The sequence below is a fragment of the Choloepus didactylus genome, chromosome 9, assembly GCF_015220235.1.
Source record: "Choloepus didactylus isolate mChoDid1 chromosome 9, mChoDid1.pri, whole genome shotgun sequence".
Taxonomy (NCBI): domain Eukaryota; kingdom Metazoa; phylum Chordata; class Mammalia; order Pilosa; family Megalonychidae; genus Choloepus; species Choloepus didactylus.
Genome location: NC_051315.1, coordinates 131888177 through 131909814, shown reverse-complemented (window position 1 = coordinate 131909814; position 21638 = coordinate 131888177). Strand labels below are relative to the sequence as shown.

Genomic DNA, 21638 nt, shown 5'->3' with positions numbered 1-21638 from the left:
AGGCCCAGAGGCCACAGCTTGCCTAAGGCTGCACAGAGAACTGCAGGGACGGAAGTAGGAAGCTGGAGTAAAGTTTTATTCAGAACTGCTCATTTCTTAGAAACAAGGCAACGGGTTTTGCCCAGCAGATTAACACGGGAACATAGCCTGCCACCTGCAAAGACACGGCCTTGGGTTTCATCTAATTAAACGCCTCAAATTAGAAACCCTATTGTCAGAGAAGTGCAGTAAGGAGAACAACGACTGACATTCATTACAAAGTTCATTGTGGAGAGTCACCAAATGTTCTCAGAACTAATTAATAAACTACAGAACTAACAAATGAGTTAATTACAGAATTAATTAATCGATGTGAAGAATCAAACAGGAGCGAGCACGGGCACGTGCTCTCGGCCTCCCCACTTCTCCCTTTCCCTCTTTCCCTTCAGAAAAAGGGAAATGATGTCATTAACTCCAAATGGCATTTGCTGTAACTCAGGAAAAACGATTGTCCAAGAGACTGATTTCAGCACACCCTCAAGAGATGCATTTGTGAGGAGCCAGGAGGGCAATGTTTGTCTTCTGTTCCCCAGATCAGCTCATCACCGTCCACAGGGTCCTGTGTCCAAGCAGAATTATGCTTTCCGAGGCGGACGACTGGTCGTTTGGCCTCTCCCAGCCAAGACAGGGCTCGGCGTCCCCTGCAGGCCTCGGAGGCGGCTGGCGTGAGCCCCTGGAAATCGTCTTCAGGAGAGCTGAGCTTTACAGCAGGTTGGACTGCAGGGTCCATCTACAGCTACTGAAGCCCAGAGGAGGAAACAAAGGCTGAGCTACCCTTCCTTTCATTAACCTCGGTGAGCACTGAGCCGGGCCGAGGTCACGGTATGACGCTGGTCGGCTCGACCTCAGGGGTGGCTGTGGGTGGGCAGCCTCACCGTGCCAGCCCCAGGGCGGCGCCAGGCCAGGGGACAGTCACAGGCCAACGGGTCCCTCCGAGTCACCCAGGGGGTGCCAGCCCGTGGTGCCTTCCCCTGAGCAGCCCGGGCTGGCCAGGTGCCCCCTCTCAAGGCCTCAGCCCTGTGTGCGGCTGACCGGCAGGGGACCCCCGCTTTCCCTGGAACTTGACACACCCCTGGAGGAGTCAGGGCCACCTCTCAGGGCAGAGAGCAGACAGGGGACGGTGGGGTCCTTCTCCAGCCCCCCGAGCCCGGCCTCCTGCCTGCGGTGTGGCCACGGCAGTCTGGAGGTGGCCCTGCTGGATTTTTAAAATGTTTGTGTTTTGGGGGAGACAGCAGGGGGCTGGCACTGAAAAGCCACTGTCTTCTAGGCTTTGGAGGGACAGAAGGGAAGGCAGTGTCCTGTGGCGAGCAGGAGATGGGGGCACACAGCCGCCCCAAATCCAAATCACTCTGTTTCCTTCTCAAGGGCCCAGAATACTCTCAATTGCCCCAAATCCTGGTGAAGCTCTTCAGACATCACTTTGCCTGTTTTTATCTTAACAATTATGTGCTTCACTTTTCATTATTGCAAGTGAACTTTTTCATGTCTTAAATTATAAATGGGAAATAAATGTGTACAAAGGCACTCAGAACCCACCAGGAGATTAAATTGCTCAGCAGTAAAATGATAGGAAAGTGCTCATTTTTTGAAATGTAATAAGACAATAACAAATATGGCAAAGTAGCAATATCTGAAAGGAGCAGATAAATGAATCATTGTGCTCATCTCTTGCTTGTTGTTGAAAAGAAAATCTTTATCCTCAAAAAATAGTCCAGGAAGAGAATTTTGGAATGGGTACTAATTTAATATCCAGCAAAAATATCTTTGAATTGATTCTACCCAGCGCTCCCTGGGTTGGCTCGGGGAGGCCACGGCAGACCCCAGAGGGTCTGTGGGTGCGGCGGATGCCAAGGTTCTCTCACCACCCTGGACACACCCCCAGGCACCATGCAGTTTTGGGGTTGTTGTAGCAGGTCATTGGCACAAGAGATACAAACAAACACAAGACACATCAGGATTCCTAGGGTACCGATTTATGTTTTGGGCATTTTCGATTTAGTATCAGGGAAACATCTTTTTAGAATATCGTAATGAGGACTGGCTGAGGGAGTCACTGGGCGGTCAGTGGCACTGGAGGTGCACCCACCGCTGAGCTGCGGTGACCTTCCGGAATGCTCGGGGAATCCTGCACGATGTGTCTATCCCCTGTGGGTCGTTATGCTATTTCACAGCAACCTCAGTGGGCTTTTCGTTCATCCTCTATTACTTAGTATAGCAGGGAGCCTAATGCAGACATCTGTTAATTAAAAAAACAGCAACGAAAGATGATATCTCAGCTAAAAAAATAAATATGAGTATATGGGGAAGGAGGAGTTGGCTGGCTGGGGGAGGATAAGAGAGGACGGCTGGAGGGCAGGCAGAAAAAAATCGCAGAAATTAGCAAATCTTTCTTAGTTTCCCACCTACACACACAGATAAAGTGAGAGGGAAATCAGATGACTGGGGGTATTTTGCTGATTTTGAAGAGTCAGGAACTAATATATATGTAGTATGCAATCTGGAATTGTTTGAATTCAGGAAAATTAATCCTCAGTGAAGATCGTGCTAATCAATCAAACCCAATTAAGTGAATGAAGACATTTAATGGTCAGTTGGAGAAAGAAAATAACATCTCTGCCTCCCTCCTTTCCTTTCCAATTTTCAATAATTTAGGCAAGTCCCAAAGAAATGATAAGCAAGTTTATCAAGACAAAACAATCTTAGGAAGAATGGGATTCAAAATGCACGCAAGCTTTCCGGAAGGGACCCGAGTGATATGAATCTTGCTATGCCAGCAGGCGAGCCTGACTTCCTCATCCCTCCATGGAGTTGAGCCTGCCTCCCAGAAACACACGAGGAGGTAACACACACTTTATCTTCACCAGCTCCGGGAAGGCTGACGAGGCAACCGGCTTTCGACTTCTGATCCCTTTGTATACCCTTCAAACCAAATCTACTTAAAGAACTGAGATTGAAGACAGGAAATAGCAACTCAGTATTTATTTCCAGACTTTGCATTTGGGAAAAAAAATTACTGCCTGCTGGCATTCTGACTTACACATTGTATCAAAATAGAAAACACAAAGAAACCTACCTTGGAAAAGGAGTTAGAGACCGAAGTTACAGTAGCTGTGGCCCCGGGTTTTCTTTAAGGGAGGTGGTTTATTTTACAAGCTGTCCCTCACCTGGCCCACCTGCCTCTTAAGAAGGCAAAAATCCCTCCAACCTTAAGGAGAGGGACATACACATAAGGAATTTAGCAGAAAGGTTAGGGTGACATTTTATTTATACAGCAAGAGAAACGCAGTTTTAACAACTAAAGTTTGGGCATTTTTTTCACCACCCTACCCTTCCCCTCTCAAGCAAAAGGCTGAAAACCTGCCCCGAGACTTCCTTTCTGAGTGTCCCAACCCTTTGGAAAGGCATCTGCCTGCTGTGGGCTTGGGGTCTGATGTTTGGTCACAGCCAAGGGGAAAATAAAAATCAAAGTTTTTGCCCCAACTTTCCATCGGTCACACAGCAGCCCTGCAGGTTTGAAAAAACAAACATGAACTATCTATCAAGTTAAGTAGTGAGAAACATGAATCCAACAGCAGAAAACATAACTATATTTACTATTTTGTCCCCAAAGACGCTGGTGGCTATTCCTTCACAGAATGTGAACTAAAAAGAAAGCATACTTTCCAGAATAACTGAATTTGGTAACTGAAAGCTCTTTGAGTACAACCCCAGCCTTCATTTAAGTAATGGGAAAATTCTGTCCTCAAGAAAGGAGGGTTTGCCCCAATTTTAAAGGCACCACATTTAGATTTAGGAAGCAAAATTAAAATTCTACATCAGGCTGCAAATGGAGTTGGGTCATCTAAATTTTTTTTCTGACCAAGTAACAGAGGAAATAACATTATGGGAAATTGGATGATAAGTAATGGCTTCAATTATGCCATACCTGCCATTTACTCATTTGTCTCAAACGCACTCTTTCTTATTTATAATCACAGGATCAAGCAATTATTCTCAGCAATGAAACTGTGACTAAAATAATACAGATATTTGAAGGATGTAAAATACAGGTTTTGTTCCAAATGACTCTATTTCCAACTAACCAATAAAACTCCCCCCATGTTGGAATAAGGCTACGTGCTGACTCTTCCAGATTCTGGCTCATCTCTTTTGATGGGAAAACTATTAGTAATTGCTGAAGAAAAAAAAACCCCATTGTACCTTTTCTTTATTAGCCTAGAAATAAATGTATCGATTTGTGTTTGTCCGCTCAGATTTCCAAAAAAAATCCTATTGTACATCATCACGAAAATCACATCGCTAGGGCCACCGTATTTTATGCCAAAATAAACATTCAATTAAGGCACGGTTTTATATACCTAAATTACTTTCAAAATCTACTGTTGAATCTAAACACAAAATATGTTCCTAAGACAAATCTCAATTTAAAATAACCACACCTGGATTTCAGATTCTCTCTCCCTCCTGTCTCATTCCTTCTAGCCACATAGGGTCCCAGAGACTGAAATTTCAATCTCCACACTTGCGATGAATTGTTTTATAAATCATTGACTTCAGAATTTTAAGTGTGTGTCTACTTGTGTGTATGTATGTGTGTCTGAGAGAGAGAGAGAGAGGGAGGGAGGGAGGAAGAGGATGGGAGGGAGAGAGAGAAAAAAAGGGAGGTGAAAGTCAATGTAGAGTTAGTACCTTAAAAGCAAATGCAGTGCCCATTTCAAGTGTATCTTTCCTCAAAACTTCTTTGACGTATATTTTATTAGTCTAGAAATAAATGTATTGATTTGTGTTTGTCTGCTCAGATTTCCAAGATGCTGCTTTGTTTAATAATCCTAGGCAACCACTTCTGATTATGTATTTGAAATATTTTGAGAATGCCAAATATTCTGAAGATATTCTGAAGACCTTTTACAAAAACACAAGTGCCACCAAGGAGAAAAATGTGAATTTTTGCCCAAAGCACATTTTTAGTTTATTACTCTGATTTAAGGCATAATTCCTCATATAATTTGCTCATTCAAATAAAGAGATTTTTAAAAAGTTCTTCTGGGATAGCTCTTCTAAAAAGCTTTGTTTTTTCTTTTTGAGAGAGTTGTAGGTTTCCAAGCAGTTGTACGAAATAATGCTCAGAGGTCCTGTATATTCTTCACTCAGCTTCCCCCGATGATAACAACTTGGAAAACTACAGTACGATGTCACAGCCAGAGCACTGAGATTGATGCAATCTGAAGACCTTATTCTGATTTTGCCAGCTTTACATGCTGTGTGTGCACTTGTGTGTGTGCGTTTAGTTCTAGGCAGGAGTATTACAAGTGTAGATTCAGCTTACCATAGAACAGCCTTTCAAGCAGTCTGTTTTGAGCTTCACCTTAGCTTTTTTTTTCTTTTCACAGAATCTTAGGGAACTTTATTGTCTTCATGATGACACTAAAACAAGCAGTGTGACAACCTGCTTGTCCAATTCTAGCACAATTCTAAGGCAAAATAAAATTTTTCAGGCACTTTTCAATGATTTATTTAAATACACAAAAAATGTAAAATTAAGCAATGACAGCTAAATGCAAAAGTACAGAAAGAACAATCATGGGGGTATTTAGGGATATTTCAGGACACAGAGAAAATTAAAGAGGAAGCTAAATGTGATATGACTTCAATGTAGCACAGATTCTTATTATTAGAATCCAATTAGGCCATGTCTGTATCTCTCAGATTCTATTTCTTCTTTATGGTCTCCCCTTTCTTGGCTACAGTAACTAATCCATCTCTTATTTGGATTTTACTGCCTCTTTTGTGAACTTTATGCTAGTGGGGAGCTTTGCATTTGGTTTGCTTTTTGCAGCACATTTATCCTTTCCCAGGAAAAGAGACAAACATAAACAGACATTCCAACGTGGATTCGCAGGGTTTTTAAAGACACCAGTGAGAATAGAGTAATATAAATACGAAGTTTAAAAACTGTCATAAAAGTTCAGCCTTTAAAATTGGCTTATTAAAATATTTGTTTTCTTTTAAAGCCCAGATTTAAACCAAAGTTACAAGTTATGGTGCTCTGCTCAGAATGTTTACTTTGTGGTCTTTTTGCCAGGCAAGAGAAATCTGGCATCAGGATCGTCTATCCAGAACACAGCGAAGGGAGGATTATGAAAACCCAATTCTTCAGGCTCAAGACCTGTCTGAAAATAGCAGTTTTTAGGAAAAGAACTCATTGCAAATGGCTCCCAACAGCCGCTCTGGAGGTTCCCTGCTCGGGCCAGATAAGTTGCGAGACTTCCTTCATTCCAGGTTAAAAGAAGAGTTACTGATATATAATGAGAGCAACAATTTCAATACCAAAAAAATTACAGTTAAAGGAACAATAATAATGAGTTGGGGTCAACTCCCTACGTCATATTTTACTGCTGGGTATTTCATGACAAAGCAGTACTTACGTACCGGGTAGGTAGCTCAGTCTATCGTTCTACTTTTCCTTCCGACCAATCAAAATTGTACCGCGATTCTGCATGTCCACTCTTCTCCGTGGGGAATTAATTTTCTTTTGATACCAACTAGCATGCAGAATATAGCAATTAGCAGATACCCAAGAAGTAAGTTTCCGGGAGGGGGGAAAAGGTTTACGTGGCTTGGATGGTGAGGGGGTCACACACTGTTCGCCAGCATAACTAAACGTTCTCGGTAACCTACCAAAAATCTGTGCATACTTTGCAGAAATTATAGCTAATTTCTTCAACCGCAAGGCAGAAAATAGGAAAAATGTCTGATAAGTAATCATCGCCTTCCACCACCCTCCAGGCCAGGTGGTTCTGGCTTGCTCCCAGGACTCAGATATTTAATGGGGATACTTGAAACAATAAAAATCCTTTTCAGATTTTTTAGTGGGATAAATTCAGCTGACTGTCCAGACACACATGATTTATTGCCTATTTGTGTTTTTAAATAGCAGGCAAAAGAAGAAAGTCAGAATAAATATTAGGATCAGCTGTACTACACCACTTCCTGAGTTTCTCTTGCTATGGCGGGGACAATTTAGGCTTGTGTGGTTGTTGATGTTGCGGCCTAGACAAGAGCCTTTTTCATATACATGAAAACATCTCAAATTAGACACTGAAATCACAAACAATTTACTGAAACATCTAGAAATTCTTTCCTGATACAAATAATTAATGCTTCTTAGAAATGGATGGTGGAAGGAGAATTGAAAAAGGATTATAAATAAATAACAAATGCCATCTGGCTTCATTTTCAGGAGATCATACAATTAGGATTCCATTTATGCCCAGAGACCAAGAGAACAGTCTCACAATTTTTAGGCGATTTAGGCTAAAAACAAAAAGAAAGCGTTTCGTCTAACATGTCTGATAAAATCGAGATACATCCAGAATCATCAGAGTATCAAGAATTTCCACATCCCTTCTCTTCTCATGGAAGGTGAGAATCTAGCAACTTAAGGAACCGATTTACCTGAAATTAGCCAGCTGCATTCAAGAACGTAAAAATAAAAATAAATAGGCCCCCATGTAGATCATTTGCTCTCCAACCGAATGTAAGTAATACATTTTCCAAGGGCTTTTTTCCAAACCAAGTACATAATACTCTTTTTCATTCATTCATCACGCATACTGCCTTTTATTTTTATATCACCTTTCACTGCAATCTATATTGAATTCTCTAATTGTTAGGAATGTGGTAGTTTTTAAATGAATTTTAAACTTGTGCACTAAATTCCTGCATTAAGGTAATATCTCCTGGTGTTTGTTTTCAATACTTTTCCTGGAGGGCAGTCTTAAGGATAATTCTGTTGACATTTTCCTTAAACAAATCTATATGTGTGTGTTTAAAAAAAAATGGCATTCCTCATCTGTTTGTTCTTATTTCAGATGTGCTGTAAACTGTGGTGGCATAAAGGGTAAAGAGAATTAACTAATGGAAGTTCATAATTTAGGCAGTGAAAAACAGAATTAATGCATTATCCCACTGTAGCGTTTTCATTCTCAGCCAATCCAAACTTTCTTCCCGGAGAAATATGTGATTGAGACACTTTCCATCTGTTTTTGACAAAGACAGGAGAAGATTCCCACAAGTTATTCTCTGCTAAAAAAAAAATCTTTTTAAAATCCTATTTCATCCAAAGAATTTTCAGTGGCACAAAAAATAAAAGCTAATAAAATAAAATAAAATCCACCTGTGCAGGATCAATATTTCATGGCCTTAACAACAATATTTGCAGATCTTCTAAAACCAAATACAAGATATAGGCAAGTTTGGAAGAATGCACGGCTGCACACAAACTCTTGACTAATCTAAATTCCTTCTGTGTGAATAGAGTGTTTTATAAAAACATTGCAAGACTAGGGAGAAGCTAAAACATACGAAATTAAAAAAAAAAAAAATGTACCGCCCCCACCCCCAAAGGATCTTACACCTTTCTTTGCCCTGGGATGGCCGTGCAAAGATAAATGTCTATTTGCCGCCGAAGGACTCTGGAGACTCCGCAGCCTCCGCGTTACAGCTGCCTTGCTGGTGAAAAGGAGCGGGTGCAGGTCGCCCTCAAACTCTCCCCCATAAAACGGGGTTCCCCCTTTTCCTTCTCACCACTCGACTCCCGAGCAGGGCCCGACCAGCATTTCCTTCTTTTTCCTGGAAACCTGTTTCCCAGCCTGGACCCCTCGCGCTCCTCTGCAGGGCAGGACTCGGGGACGCGGTGCAGAGCGGGCCCCATTCCAGGCTCCCCAGGTCCAAGGCAGCGGCAGGAAGCCCCCAGCTCTGAGGTCGGCGGCCTCCACCTGCCCAGGGGCGCGAGCGGCTGTGTCTGCCCCCGGCCTGGCGCTCGAATCTCCCATCTCCGCGCCCTTGGCTCCTGCCCTATGGCCGACGCGATGCGGACTCCAGCTCTCCCGCGGCATGGGCCGGGGCTAGGGCCGAGGGTCCCGGGGGGCGCAAAGCAGGATGGAGAGGGCCCCGGCGCCGCCAGCGAAAATCAGTGCCCTTCCCAAGCCAAGCCCGGGTGCTGCCGGCCGGCATCCCTGCACCCACCGCGCCGATCGCCGCGCACCGCAAGTAAAGCCGGGTGGGGGGAAGGTGGGTGGTCCGCGGGGGCTCCTGGCCAAACGCAGGAGAACCGACTGCTCGCGGGACGAACCGGCTCTGCTGCTCCCTGGGATGAAGGCGACGCCACAAGCCCCGCAGGACCCGGCTCCGGCAGCTTCGCGGGGCGCCTCCGGCTCGTGGGGATCCCAAAACCAGCTGGTCCCCGTCTGCCTATGCTGACTGGTCCCAGGCGGTTCTTCGGACACCCTTTCCCGCCACACTCATCCACAGACACCCACACGCCACCAAGAATGGAAATTGGGACTGTGTGTCTAAAAAGTGCTCTGCGGCCCTGCTGGAAGAGTCGCTCTCAACTGACCCCCACGCCTGGAAGCTTGTGAAAGGCCGCCGTGGTGCCCCCTCGGACCCGCGAGCGTCCCAGCGCCTTCCCCCGTCTGTTGGTAGGGAGAAGAGCGCACCCCTGTCGACGCTGCCGTGCACCCCATCCACGCGGTCGCGGCCACGGGGCCTCCACGAGGAGGGATGCGCGGGCCCAGGCCGCCCGTGGCCGCCGGCCCCCCGCAGGCTAGAGCGCCCCTCGCGCGCGCGGCACTTACCCGGGGTGCGCGGGTCCGGAGGTGGGCGGCGCGGCGCTAGTGGGAGGCGGACATGGACCACGCGCCCTCCATGCGCCACACGGAGAAGGCGTAGCTGAGGCGCTCGTGGGCCACGTAGCTGCAGCTGGTCATCTTATTGTCCATCTCGTCGCTTTGCAGGACCTGGTAGAGGAAGTCTATGTACCTGGCGGCCAGCTTGAGCGTCTGGATCTTGCTGAGCTTGTCCGAGGGCAGCGTGGGGATGATTTTGCGCAGCGCGGCGAAGGCCTCGTTGAGCGACTGCGTGCGCTGGCGCTCGCGCACGTTGGCCAGGATGCGCTGGCTCTGCAGCTCCTCAAAGGACTGTGCGCTCGGGCTGCCCTTTTTGCCTCGCTTGCCCGGCGTCGGGCTGCCATCTTCGCTCGACTTCTTGCTGTAGCGCCGCTTCCGGCCGAAGCGCTTGGGCTGCCGCTCGAGCTCCTCCTCGCTGGTGCCCAGGCTGTCCACGGGGGACACGGGCGAGCTGGAGCCCTCCTCCATGGCGCCCGCCCGGCGCGCGTGGGGCTGGGGGCGCCGGGGCGCCGAGCCCGCCGCTGGCCAAGCCCGCTCTGGCCGAGCAGACGCTCCCCGAGTGGCTGGAAAGGCTCTGATTTCAAGGAGGGCTTGTGCGAAATCGAGGTCTCGGGGAGAGGAAGTTATTCTAACTTTTTTGGAAACTCTAGCCGGGCTCGGTTGCTAAATAGTTGTCAGGAGCGAGGGCGGCGCGCTGATTGGCCGCCGCGGCCGGGGGCAGGACGAGCTCTGGGGCCTTCGCCGGCCGCCCCCGCCCCCCGGCGCGGCACTTTCAGTTTTGCCTCCCCCTTCGGCCCGGGCCGCGGCGGCCACCTCGGAGGCCAGGGCCCTGCGCGCCGCCCGTGCTCCTACCCCGGCCGCCCGCTCCGCCCCGCGCCCTGGGCCAGCCGGGCCGGGCTTTGTCTGCGCCGGTGTTCCGCCGGGCTGCCAGATGCGTTCCGCGGAGGTGAGGACGCCGCAGGGAGCCCCCGGGGCTGTCCTGGCTCATCTGCGCCTGCCCCCCCCCCCCGGGGCGCGCAAAGAGTGCTCACCGCGGCCAGCACGCTGGAGCCCGGGGTGGGGTCCCGTCCAGGCAGGGCTCCCACCGTCCCTATCGCGGGCATGCGGACACTCGCCGTGCCCTTGGAGACGCCAGTCCCCACGGACGCGCCGACGGGATCCGCCGAGACGTTGCACTCTCGGTGCAGGCCGCGGGACCCGGGCCGGTCTCACCGCGGACCCTCCTTCTAAATGCTTGGAAACAAGAGCCATAGCGAGCCTCTGCGGGAACGCGCGGTAGCCGCGATGCCCTCAGGCCTGGCCCTGGCCGGAGTGCGGCGCCCGGGCTGGGGCGCCCTCCAGGACCGCTGTGCGGGACCCGCCCGCTGCGCTCGCGCTTCGCTTCGCGGGCCGGCTTTGAACCGAGGACCGTCGGTGGAGCGCCCCGGCCCGAGCGTTGGCTCCGGGGACCGACCTGCGGCGACTTCTCCTGCTCTGGGCGCCCGGGGCAGGAGGATGCCGTGCGGCCGGCGTGGCGGGAGCGCAGGGCCGGGCCTGGGTGAGCGACCCCGCGGATGCCGCCCCCGCGCCATCTAGACGCTGAGCGCTGGCGCGTTTGAAGCGGCTCCGGGGCCCTTTGTTCGCCAGGCCGCCCTGGCTCGGAGCCTGGAGGTGGTTTTCTGCTTTGATGCCTTTGAACCTATTCCCAGGTGACGCGGGCGCAATTAGGCCCGGGCCGGAGCGGGGCTGTCAGGAAAGCCGGGCGATCAAGGGCAGGACTCGGGGAGCGCTGGGCCCTGGCCGCTCTGAGGGCCCGCGGGCCGCGACCACCGAGTTAGGAGCCCTAAAGCCCCTCCTGGGGCGGCTGAAGGGGATGTCCCCCCCACAGGCAGTCAACGAAGGCAAATGTCTGCCGAGGGCGCCACTTACACAAACATGACTACGCGGCAGCGCCCCTTGTACTCATTTTTTTCCTGAGCCGCCAGATTCATGATCCTATGACCACAGGGCCCTACCGAGGCGCGGCGCCCAGCCCCAGCCCGCCTGCACCCCTTTCCAAGTCTGGGAAGGCCCCCGGCCCACCCAGCGCCTCAAAATACCTTCCCATTTCCCTTTCTTTAAAATCCCCAAATGAAAACTTAAGCAGCTTTCCGCGCGGGGTGCAGCCCTTCCGAAGGCTTCGCTCTTGGGCAGGCCAGCTCCTTCCCGGACTCCTCTCTCCACCTGCACGGCTTGGGCAGCGATCTGCTGCTCTTTCACCTACTCCAGGGCTCACTCAGATTGGGGCGGGGGGCGGGGGACAGAGGACCCAGACCCCTTTCCAGCCCTGTGACCCCACGCCCGGGATGGAGTGTAGTTTGCAGGGAGGAAGCTCAGCCGAGTCTGGTCTGTGTTGAGCAGCCGCCCGGGGTGCCTTTGGGAGGGAAACCCCAACTCCTGAGGGTCACCTTGGCCTTGCGATGCAGGCGGCCTGGAAGCTGGAAGACCTCACCTGAGGCCCCAGAGCATGCTTTGTCTGGGTATTTTCCTCCATGTCATTATCTTTTCCGGTTAAGATACTTTAGCAGTACATTAAAATAGCAGAAGTCTGTGCTTCTGGTGACTGCTCCAGGGGAGCCCCTTTGGTGGAATTTGGGGTGTCTTTCCTAGGCTCACCAACCCACCTCCATAAAGAAGACACAGTGATGCCATCACCACAGGTGGCTGGGAGAGTGACACTTTTTTCAGGTTGGCAGCATTGGAACCCAAATGAGAAAGTAATCAGTTTAGGAAATAACAATCAGGCTACATTTATGTGGTTTGCTATTTTTTTCTTTTAAAAATAAATTCTATGATAAACCTAGTAAAACCAAATTATGAGTAAAATAAGCAGCAAAATGTACTTGTGTGTGGATATCCATTGAGGACTGCCAGGCACAGTTGAACTTGTATTAAATATCATGCAAAAAAGGATTCATGGAAATAAATACAGTTCTTGAAATTTTTATTCAGTATTGAGTATGGAAAATCATATGTCAGCCAATGTTTCCTTTCATATATGTAAATAAGGTGGACTTTGTTTCATATGATTTTGTTTACAAAATTACCTGCTGCTCTGGAAGATTCTTCTAATGCATGTTTTCCTCAGGCAGCAAAGAAGAGAAGGTAGCACATTTTCGTGGTAAATTTGATGGCTATTAGTTTGTCACTAACCTTGCTGGAATTCTCTCCCGGGGACAGTCTTCAATAATAAGACACAATTATACAGCCCCCGGGCTTCACTGGGATGTTAAATGTGCACTTGCTTAGATCTGAAAAATCACTGCCAAACTTCACGAGTTGTATGCGGCAATGTGTGTATACATTCAAATGCTCATCGCAGCTACTTCTGCCAACAGGACTGCAGAGGTGAGCGAACCCACCTGAGCTGTCCGCAGTCCCTGTGGAGGTTTGACCACGAATTTCCAGATGGAGTCAAGAAGCAGAAGCCAGACCCTGACTGAGGCCCTGCCAGACATTTCCTAGTGTTTCATTGGGTTCTTTTGGTCTCTACTTGGGTTTAGTGGACTGAGCTTAAGCAAATACAGGAGGGGAGCAGCCGGTCTTGATGTGACCAAATCAATCCAGCAGACCAAAGAGTCATCACCTTAGCAATAAAGAATAGCCACATCGCTCAGTCTAAGGGCACTGCACTATTTGCAAAGCATGTTCTGCGTTATTATAATAATTATTATTGGCCCTACTTTGGCACACCACTCTACTGACACTTTCACAGCAAAGTAGTTCTGATGCCTTCACTTTGAATTATTCCATCTTGGCGTAAGGTGACAGCAGGTGAGTGTGTATAGCCTGTCATTTTCAGGAGCCACAAATCCCGGAAAAGGGGGCTACTGAGATAATGTGACAAAATTATAGCATTTCTGAGTAAATTGTCAGGGTCCTTGGCATTGCTTTGCTGGATGTTAGAAATACGGTGTCATAGGAAAAAACACTCTTGGACCATATACGTCAATTTTTATGTTTTATTTTTATCAAAGCTTTATGCCTCCTGGCAGCACCCCCTGCCCCCAGCCCTCTACACCCCCACCCCCACCCAAGAGCTTTATTCTCTAGCCATTGCCCCATGTGATGTAGCAGCTGGAGGTGTTCATTGAAAAGACAATTTTTCCATCCTAAGACCCAGGATTTAAGAATGAATATGCTTCTCAGATCCCAGAGTAAAATACCATTTCTTCCTGGTGCTGGATATCCAAAATTTTCTGGAAGTCAGTGTAAGGGTCTGCCTGAATTACGTGCGGTCACCAGCAGGGAGGACTCGTTGCCTGCAATGGGGCTGGAACCTAATGCCCAAGACGCTGTCCAGCCAGGCAAGAGTCCCCAGTGACATGGCCTCATCCAGAGGGCTCCAGGCTCCTCGTCCAGTGCTGTCCGCAGCAAAGTCTAAGTACGTGGGGGTGGGGGCCCCTCCTGTCTGTCCTTTACTGTCCCCTCCCAGATTGCAGAGGAGGAAAGCTGACCACGACATCTCTCGGCTCGGGCAGCTCTGCTCTGCGAGACACACTCACGGGGTGTGGACAGGAAGAGGGACGGACCCTGTAGTTCCTTGTCAAACAGTGGCAGATATGTCCTGTCTCTCTTGGCATCCTAAGAGTGTCCCGTTGCTGGTCTGGAGGTTGAGTGAGGCCACCCACTTCCTGGAGTGCAGCGTGGCAGGTGGCGTGGCGAGGGAGCGGAAGCAGCAGATTCCAGGGCTCCTGACGCGACGAGGCTTCATGTCTGCCGTCCAGGTGGGGAGTCCATCCTTGAAGGTCTGCCAGAGCCTGCCTCTTCCACTACACAGACGGGCCTGTCTCAGCCTGTCATAAAGCTTCTCCTGCTTAAAGTAGCCAGTGCGGTCCCTGTTCTCCCCACTTCTCTGGGCTCTGCTCTGGAAGAGGGATGCGAGGCCTCTGTCCCAGGCTGCACCATTTTCTCAACATCAAGGACATTTGCTAATTTCTAATTTGGGTCTGCCATTGGCCTTTGGCACACACTTACACCTGCCTCCAAGAGCTAATCAAATTTGGTCTTGCAGCAAACTCATGAGTGTTTTCACCTGGAATATACACCAATATATAGCAAGCTCTGGATTTTCAACCATGGTATAGGGTATGGGAGGGGGAGATTGGCGATGGGGAGTGGGGTGGAAGCCAGGCTTCTTGGATACACCCTGCTTTATAGATTGGACTTTGGAATCATATTAACGTTTTACATAATTATAAAAACAATTAAATCTAAAATGATAAAAAGGAGAAAACCTTAAAAAAATCAAATGGAAAATCAAACAAAGGTGCAGAGCTTCACATGCAGAAAGGAATCATTTCAGATAGTTTTAAGACACTATGGTCTGTATGTCCCTGGTGGTATAAATTCTAAGGGCAAAACAACTGCATAAAAGACTTAAACTGTTTTAATAAGACTGAGTAATAATATTGGAATCATTATTCAGAAACTATGTTGTAAGCAGAAACAAATGAGTAATTATTTTTTCCCATTGGGAGCCAAGGTTTTGAGCATGAAAGAAAAGATTTAAAAATATAAAATGAACGAAGTTGAGTAAAACCACATAATTCTAAATTCATTGGAAACATCGGCATGCACTAATGATGCATTTTCCCTTAAACAATGTATTTCCTAGCTCTGGCCATTGAAAAGCCCTAGAAACACTGACTAGCCCAGAGGCAGTGGACACCTGTGGTATCGGATTGTGATTTCTCCTCTAAGAAATGGCAGATTTAAGGTCTGGGGCAAAAAATGTACATAATAAGCCTGGGCCATCTTCTTACACAGGAAAGCACGGAGGCAATCCCAGATCACTGGGACCAAGTCAAAAGGACTCAGGAGATGAGCTAAAAAGGCTTTCACAGGCCAAAGATGGGACAAAATGAGCATCCAAAAGGACACAAACTGCACTGAACTGAAACACATCAAGTATGTTAAACCCACAAGTTCATCACATCAATCAAATAAAAAATTTATTGTTCACCTTTGGATGATGCTTGGAAATTGGCTCATGATTCTGAAAACTGGTAAATAAAGGGAAAGAATCAAGCACCTAACAGCCTTTCTTCTCAAATTATACCTCAAAGAAACATAAGAGTCAATGAGAAAAACTTTCTCTCTGTCAAAATATTCCAGATAATAAATGAAGGCAGGACGGTAGAATTGCAACATCACCACTTTGCAAACCCTAGTGAAAGAAGGGAGTTAGGCAGTGCTCATCCGTGGCTGCTGGGAAAAGGCACGTGTCTCCTGGAGAAAGCCCCCAGCATCACCTGTGGAGCCCTCCTGCCAAGTAAACCAGTATCACAAGCCTCCAACTCTGACATCCTGTTCCAGGATGCCTGGGGCATAGGGCAACAGGTTCAATGACTCCCCAGGAATGCAACTGCATCAGGCCTCTCCTCTGCTTAGTACCCCCCAAAGGCTCATTTCACTTTGTAGAAAAGCATCTTTACAACACTCGCAAGGCCAGGCAATGTGCCCTGCCCTGTTACCACTCTAGGCTCATCTTGCAATACTTTGCCTTAGCCCACTGCCATTAGGCTGGTCTCCTTGCAGCCCCTCCCCTACACAGTGCTGGCTCCCATATGAGAGCCTAGCTGGAACCTTCTTTCCACCAGATATGCACACAGCTGGCCTCCTCACATCCTTCAAGTCTGTCTCAGATATCCACTGGAACATAACAGACCCTCTGCAAATTTTAGTGGCTTGAAACAACCACCATTTTATTGCTCACAGCTTGGTAGACCAGCAACTTGGATTGTGCTCAGCTGGGTGGTTCTTCTGGCAGTCTTTGCCTGGTGTCCCTTGTGATCCTGCAGCTCGACTGGAAGCCAATGGCCTAGGATAGCCTCACTCACACATCTGGCAGGCGGTAGGCTGTCAGCTAAGGCACCTTGGCTATCTGCTACGTGGCTTCTCCAGCAGGCCAGCTGAAGCTCATTCACATGGTGGTCTCAGGATTCCAACCACAGCCCGAAGAGGTAAGCTCCAATGCACAGCACTTTTCAAGTCTTTGTATCATGTTTGGCAATGTCTTGCTAGCTAATATAAGTCACAAAGCAAAGCCCAGAGGAGTAGAAAAATCACATTGCAAAGGGATGTGCACAGAGGGATAGAAGGAATTATGGTGGCCATTTTGCAAACAACCTACCACAGAGTCCTTGATACAAAATAACTTTTGAGTGAAATCTAATTTGACCAGTCAATTAAAAAAATTCCACAGCACTTCTCACTTGCTAAATGGTTTTTGAATGAATGGATGTATAAATAGAAGAATGAATGGGAAATCCCTTCACTGTCATCCCAGTACACTCCCTTTTGCCTCACCCCTGCCTTAGCCCACCCATCTCCTGGATCCTGGTTCTCTTTCTTTATTTTCTCATGTATCTTGATGGCATAGCTCCTCAGTTTCCTGAAAAAGGGCGTTTTGAAGGAAAAAAATTTTAAACTTTTTATGTTTGAGGATATCTTTCTTCTATTCTCCACTTGAATTATACTTTGGCTGGGTTTAGGATTCTAGAGTAGACATCATCTTTCGGGATGTTAAAGAGATCACGTGCTAATCTGTAGTTTTCTGGTCTGTTATGTGTGAACTTTTTCTGTTTGTTTTCTCTCTCTGGGAAAACTATTAGACCTCCACTTTAATTTTGTTGTTCTGCAGTTTAATGATGCCATGCCTGGCCTCTGCATGTTTATGCTCATTGTGCATTCTCCATTTGTTTATTTTAATGTTGGATTTCATTGTGGTGATCCTTGGCTGCCCGTAATTTTTAGAGTATGGGGCTAAAAAGTTTATTGGTAGCTCTGAGTGTGTGTGTGTGTGTGTGTGTGTGTGTGTGTGTGTGTGTGTGTATTGCTGAAGGGAACCCATTGTCGCAGTAGACTTTACATTGGGACGATAAACTGAGGGCCCGGCCACATTATATGGGAAACCCCTAATCATTAGTATTGATCAATCTTCTCTCTGTGGCTTGCCAACATGTCCAGAGAGAAGTTCTTCCCTCTTTCCTCTGGGGTTCTCACCATTTGTAATGTGGATTTTCATGTATTTATCCTGTTTTCAGCAGAGGCCCTTGTATCTCCTCTTAGCTCAGCATGGTACCCCCAGTTTGACTCCCCTGTGCCTCAAATTTTCAAGAGTGAACTTTCTGTCTCCTTCCAGATTTGGGGAAGGGGGCTTGGCACCTGGCCCCTTGGGATGGGGGTGGGGCACGGATCAGGGAGAAGTGACCTTATACTGGCTTTCTAGTAACGGTCGTCTTTGGTGTGGGGCCAGCTGAGCGGAGCTGCGACAGGAAATCAGGCAGCTTGTTTCCCCCGACACCTTTACACAGTGCAACGATTCCAGTAGACATCTGTGCAGGTCGTTCCTTTACGTTCTCTAAGTCCTGTCTTATTTGTTTTGATGTTCAAGTGTGTCACTCAGGGCTTCTGCTCTCCCCCATGCTCCTTGCTCATTGAATTTCCTCAAACTTTGCACCTGCGCATGGGTCCAGCAACTCGTTGACTGCAGTTCTCGGAGAGGTAACGGGACTCCTGGTTGACACTTCTCAGCTCCCCCTGCTGTGGCCACCTTCTAATAAAAACACAGGACGTTATCACACAACTGCAGACAGAAATTAACTGAACACAGAAAATTATTAAATGGGTGAATTTAAATAATTATCCCTTCCTGTGTGTTTAATGCTGTGCTAAGAAGTGGGACAGGAGCCACATAAACAGATTCTTGACCACACAGCGTGCTGAGGATGCGACAGGCTGACGAGAAGCCCGAGACAGGAGCGGCCAGCAGACTCCATGTGCCAGGTGGGACCTGCCCTGAGGAGTGAGGGGTGGGGGGGAGAAAAAGCATCAGGCAAACGGCTGAGGATGAGCCAAGCCCCAACGGAAAGAGGCTGTTCCTGAGGCTGGAAGCTCAGGAGGCTCAGTGGCTTGCCCTCTTTGGGTCGCAAGTGTCAGATATGCAACTGAAACCTGCTAAACAGAAAGCCATGATGGCTTCAGGCTCAGATGGATCCAGGAGTCCCAAGATGTTAGATCCCTTTTCTGCCTTTCACCCTCTCCATCCTTTGCATGTGGTTCTCACTCTCTCCTGGTGCAAGAGGTCCTCCCCCTTGTGCATGACTCTCCAAGGTCACACCTCCCAGGGCAGCAGCTCTCATTAAGGAACAGCCTTGTCCTCTTGCTCTAGCAGTGCAGTCTGGCATGGGTTCCTGACTGGCCTGGATTCAGCCACGTGGCTAGGGGACTGGAGGACCCTAATGGTGAGGCAGGATGGACAGCCTGGGTGCCCTGAGAGGTGGGGAGGGTCCCCGCTGAAAGATAAGGCATGTCCACTGCTGTGTGTGCAAGTGCCACCATCGGGGAAGGGTGGGCCAGCCTTCAAGGGGCTCATAGGAGCTCAAGTGAGAACCAAGGAGGTTCTAAGGGAAGCAGCAATTGAATTCGATCTTGAGATCAGTTGGGAGATGCCAGCCAATTAGGAGGCTGTTGCAAAAGCCCATCCAGCACATGAGGGGACAAATCAAGGAATGGCAGTGTGGGGGGAGAGGGGGGTCACCCAAAAGGGAGAAGCCTCAGTGGTTGACTTCCCTTAGCACGGTTTTAGATCCCCTGAAGGGGGGCTTGGGGTTAACTAGAGAGGTCATGTGAACCCATTTCACCTCTTGCTGCAAGTAATTATGTTTTCATTTCTGGATACACCAGTCAGGAATGGGAAGACAGTCAATTTAAACATTGCTTTATTCTGTAAGAAAAAAAAATACATGACAAAACCCAGCCACAGCACCAGGCTGTGCAGAAAGCAGAAAAAGAACAAGTCTGCATTTTGTCATCAACCAGGGGTGACCTTGGGGTAGCCCCCTCCCCTCTGTGGGACTCAGTTTCCCCTCCGTGAAATAACCAGATTGGGGTGAATGCTCCCAAAAGTTCCCTTAGGAGGACAATCTTAAGTTTCTATCTTCAGGAACTGAAATCCCTCTTGGGGAAGTTAAGCTTTGATTCACACTCTGATGCTTGGTGATGTATTAGAAGGGTACGCTCGTGAAATGGGGAGGGTGATTTTCTTTAATCTTTCTAAATAATGAGCAGGGGGCCTTTGGTGACCACACATACCCTGACCCCTTATAAAGTTCCTGCCCTGCTCTGGCCTCGTCATAAAGTTTCCTGGAAAGGTCGTGTGAGTTTATCGTCCCCAGTATTTTATAATTAGAAATTACAGCCTCTCTTCCTCACGGCACATTTGAGCTTTAGCAGATCGTAAATTAAAACTAAATACGTGTTTCAAAATGCCCTGCAGAAAAGTTTAAACTCATGAGTTAAGAATTTGACTTAAAAATCCCAAACACTTATCTAAATGAACTTTCAGGTTTGACCTAACATGTTTTAAGGAATAAACTTGGAATGAGCCTTGTGTGTTAAAAGTCTGATTGTATCTTCAGTATAAAAAGGCATCAAAGAAGTCTTCTGGAGGAGCACTTCTGGATGTATGGCAGATTTTTATTGGGGTCACCAAAGCAGTGGGGAGCCAGGCCACAGACCCCTCCCAAGTGGCCAGGAGAGAGAGAGATCGGGGGTCAGTGCTTCAAAAAGTGTGCGCATGTGCGAGTGCAGGGGTATGTGGCAATGTGTCACTTCCCTGGGGTACACATGTCACCAAAGAGGACATTTTAAAAATGGTTTTTAGTTCTTTCCTATGACTCCATTCCTCACTTTTGGATTTATCTCCTTCCAGGGAAAGACAAATAAATAAGCCATTTGCATCGGTGAAAATGGGGGACACTGGGTTTCCTCAGTCGTGAGGTCCCAGGTGGAAATGCAGCTGCCTCTCCAAGCTTCATCCTGTAATATGTCCACCCACGATGGCGCCCCATCCTGCTCTTAAAAAAGGCATGCACCTGCTGCTCACCTGCCAGGAGATGCGAGCTGAACTCCGAGAATAAAGGGAAACTAGCTTGGCCTTGTTTTTTTTTTTTTTTTTTTTTTCTTTTTTGACAGACATTGTTATTTTCTTTTTTCTGGAAAAAAAAAAAAAAAAAGTGAACACCGGTATCAATGGATAAGGCTGTCACCTTTATTTCCCTGGGCACAGAGGGGATTATGTTATATTAAAAATGTGTTAAATCTTTAGGGCTATAAAATGTATATTATTCCTATACCCTTAATTCATTTTGAAATCCAAGGCATGCTAACTCATGACCAAGTAACTTAACATAATCATGCATATTTTGGCTGGTAAACACACAAACAGATGTATAGAGGTTTGAAAATTTAAAAGAAAATTTTCTAAAGTGGCTGCACTATTTTGCATTCCCATCAGCAATGTATACAAATTCAGTTGCAAATGGCCATAATAAAAAAGAGAGAAAACGTTTGCAATTATACTTCATTTTCTTATTATTTGTTTAAGGAACCTGGAATATTATATTTTCTTTTAGGAAAAATCCATTGGAAATGTTTTGGTATATAATTCATTACAATGCAATTGGTGGGAATCTTCAAAACACTAGATATTTTCTTTATGCTTAAATTTAAGGAAAATGATCAACTTGATGAAGGAGGAGGAGGGTGGAGATATCATCTGGTAAACAAATAAACTGCCTCGTGAATACCTGCTGCTGATATCAGTGGGGAATTGGTCCAGTTTCCCACACTCTCTCATTTTCCTGTTATTCCCTTATTGTGTCTTGAGACCGCCTGAGAACTTCAGCCACCCAGCAAGTTGTCAATCATTTTCCATACACTAAATCAGGGAAGTGGATCCATTAAAGCATGGAATGGAGAACTGGAGCTCATTCAATGTTTGTTCTAATCAATCTTTTTTTTTTTTAGGTGCAATTTAGATAGAATAGAATGCACTCACTTTTAAGTTTAAAGTTTGATTTGTTTGACAAATGTACTCACCTGTGT

At 47.5% G+C, this 21638-nt stretch overlaps 1 protein-coding gene across 4 annotated transcripts in view; it reads right to left on the bottom strand.

The window, feature by feature from the left end:
* TWIST2 (twist family bHLH transcription factor 2) overlaps positions 1-10349 on the bottom strand; it is an 82893-nt gene extending 72544 nt beyond the window's left edge. For 3 of the 4 annotated variants that reach the window (XM_037850250.1, XM_037850248.1, XM_037850247.1), the window contains exon 1: positions 9678-10349. In XM_037850250.1, coding sequence (XP_037706178.1) covers positions 9714-10196 — 483 coding nt within the window. In that variant the 5' untranslated portion in view covers positions 10197-10349 and the 3' untranslated portion in view covers positions 9678-9713. Of the gene's footprint in view, positions 1-745; positions 776-9677 lie in introns of those variants that run through there. The other variant, XM_037850249.1, reaches the window with a different exon arrangement.
* Between the last annotated feature and the right edge of the window lie 11289 nt (positions 10350-21638).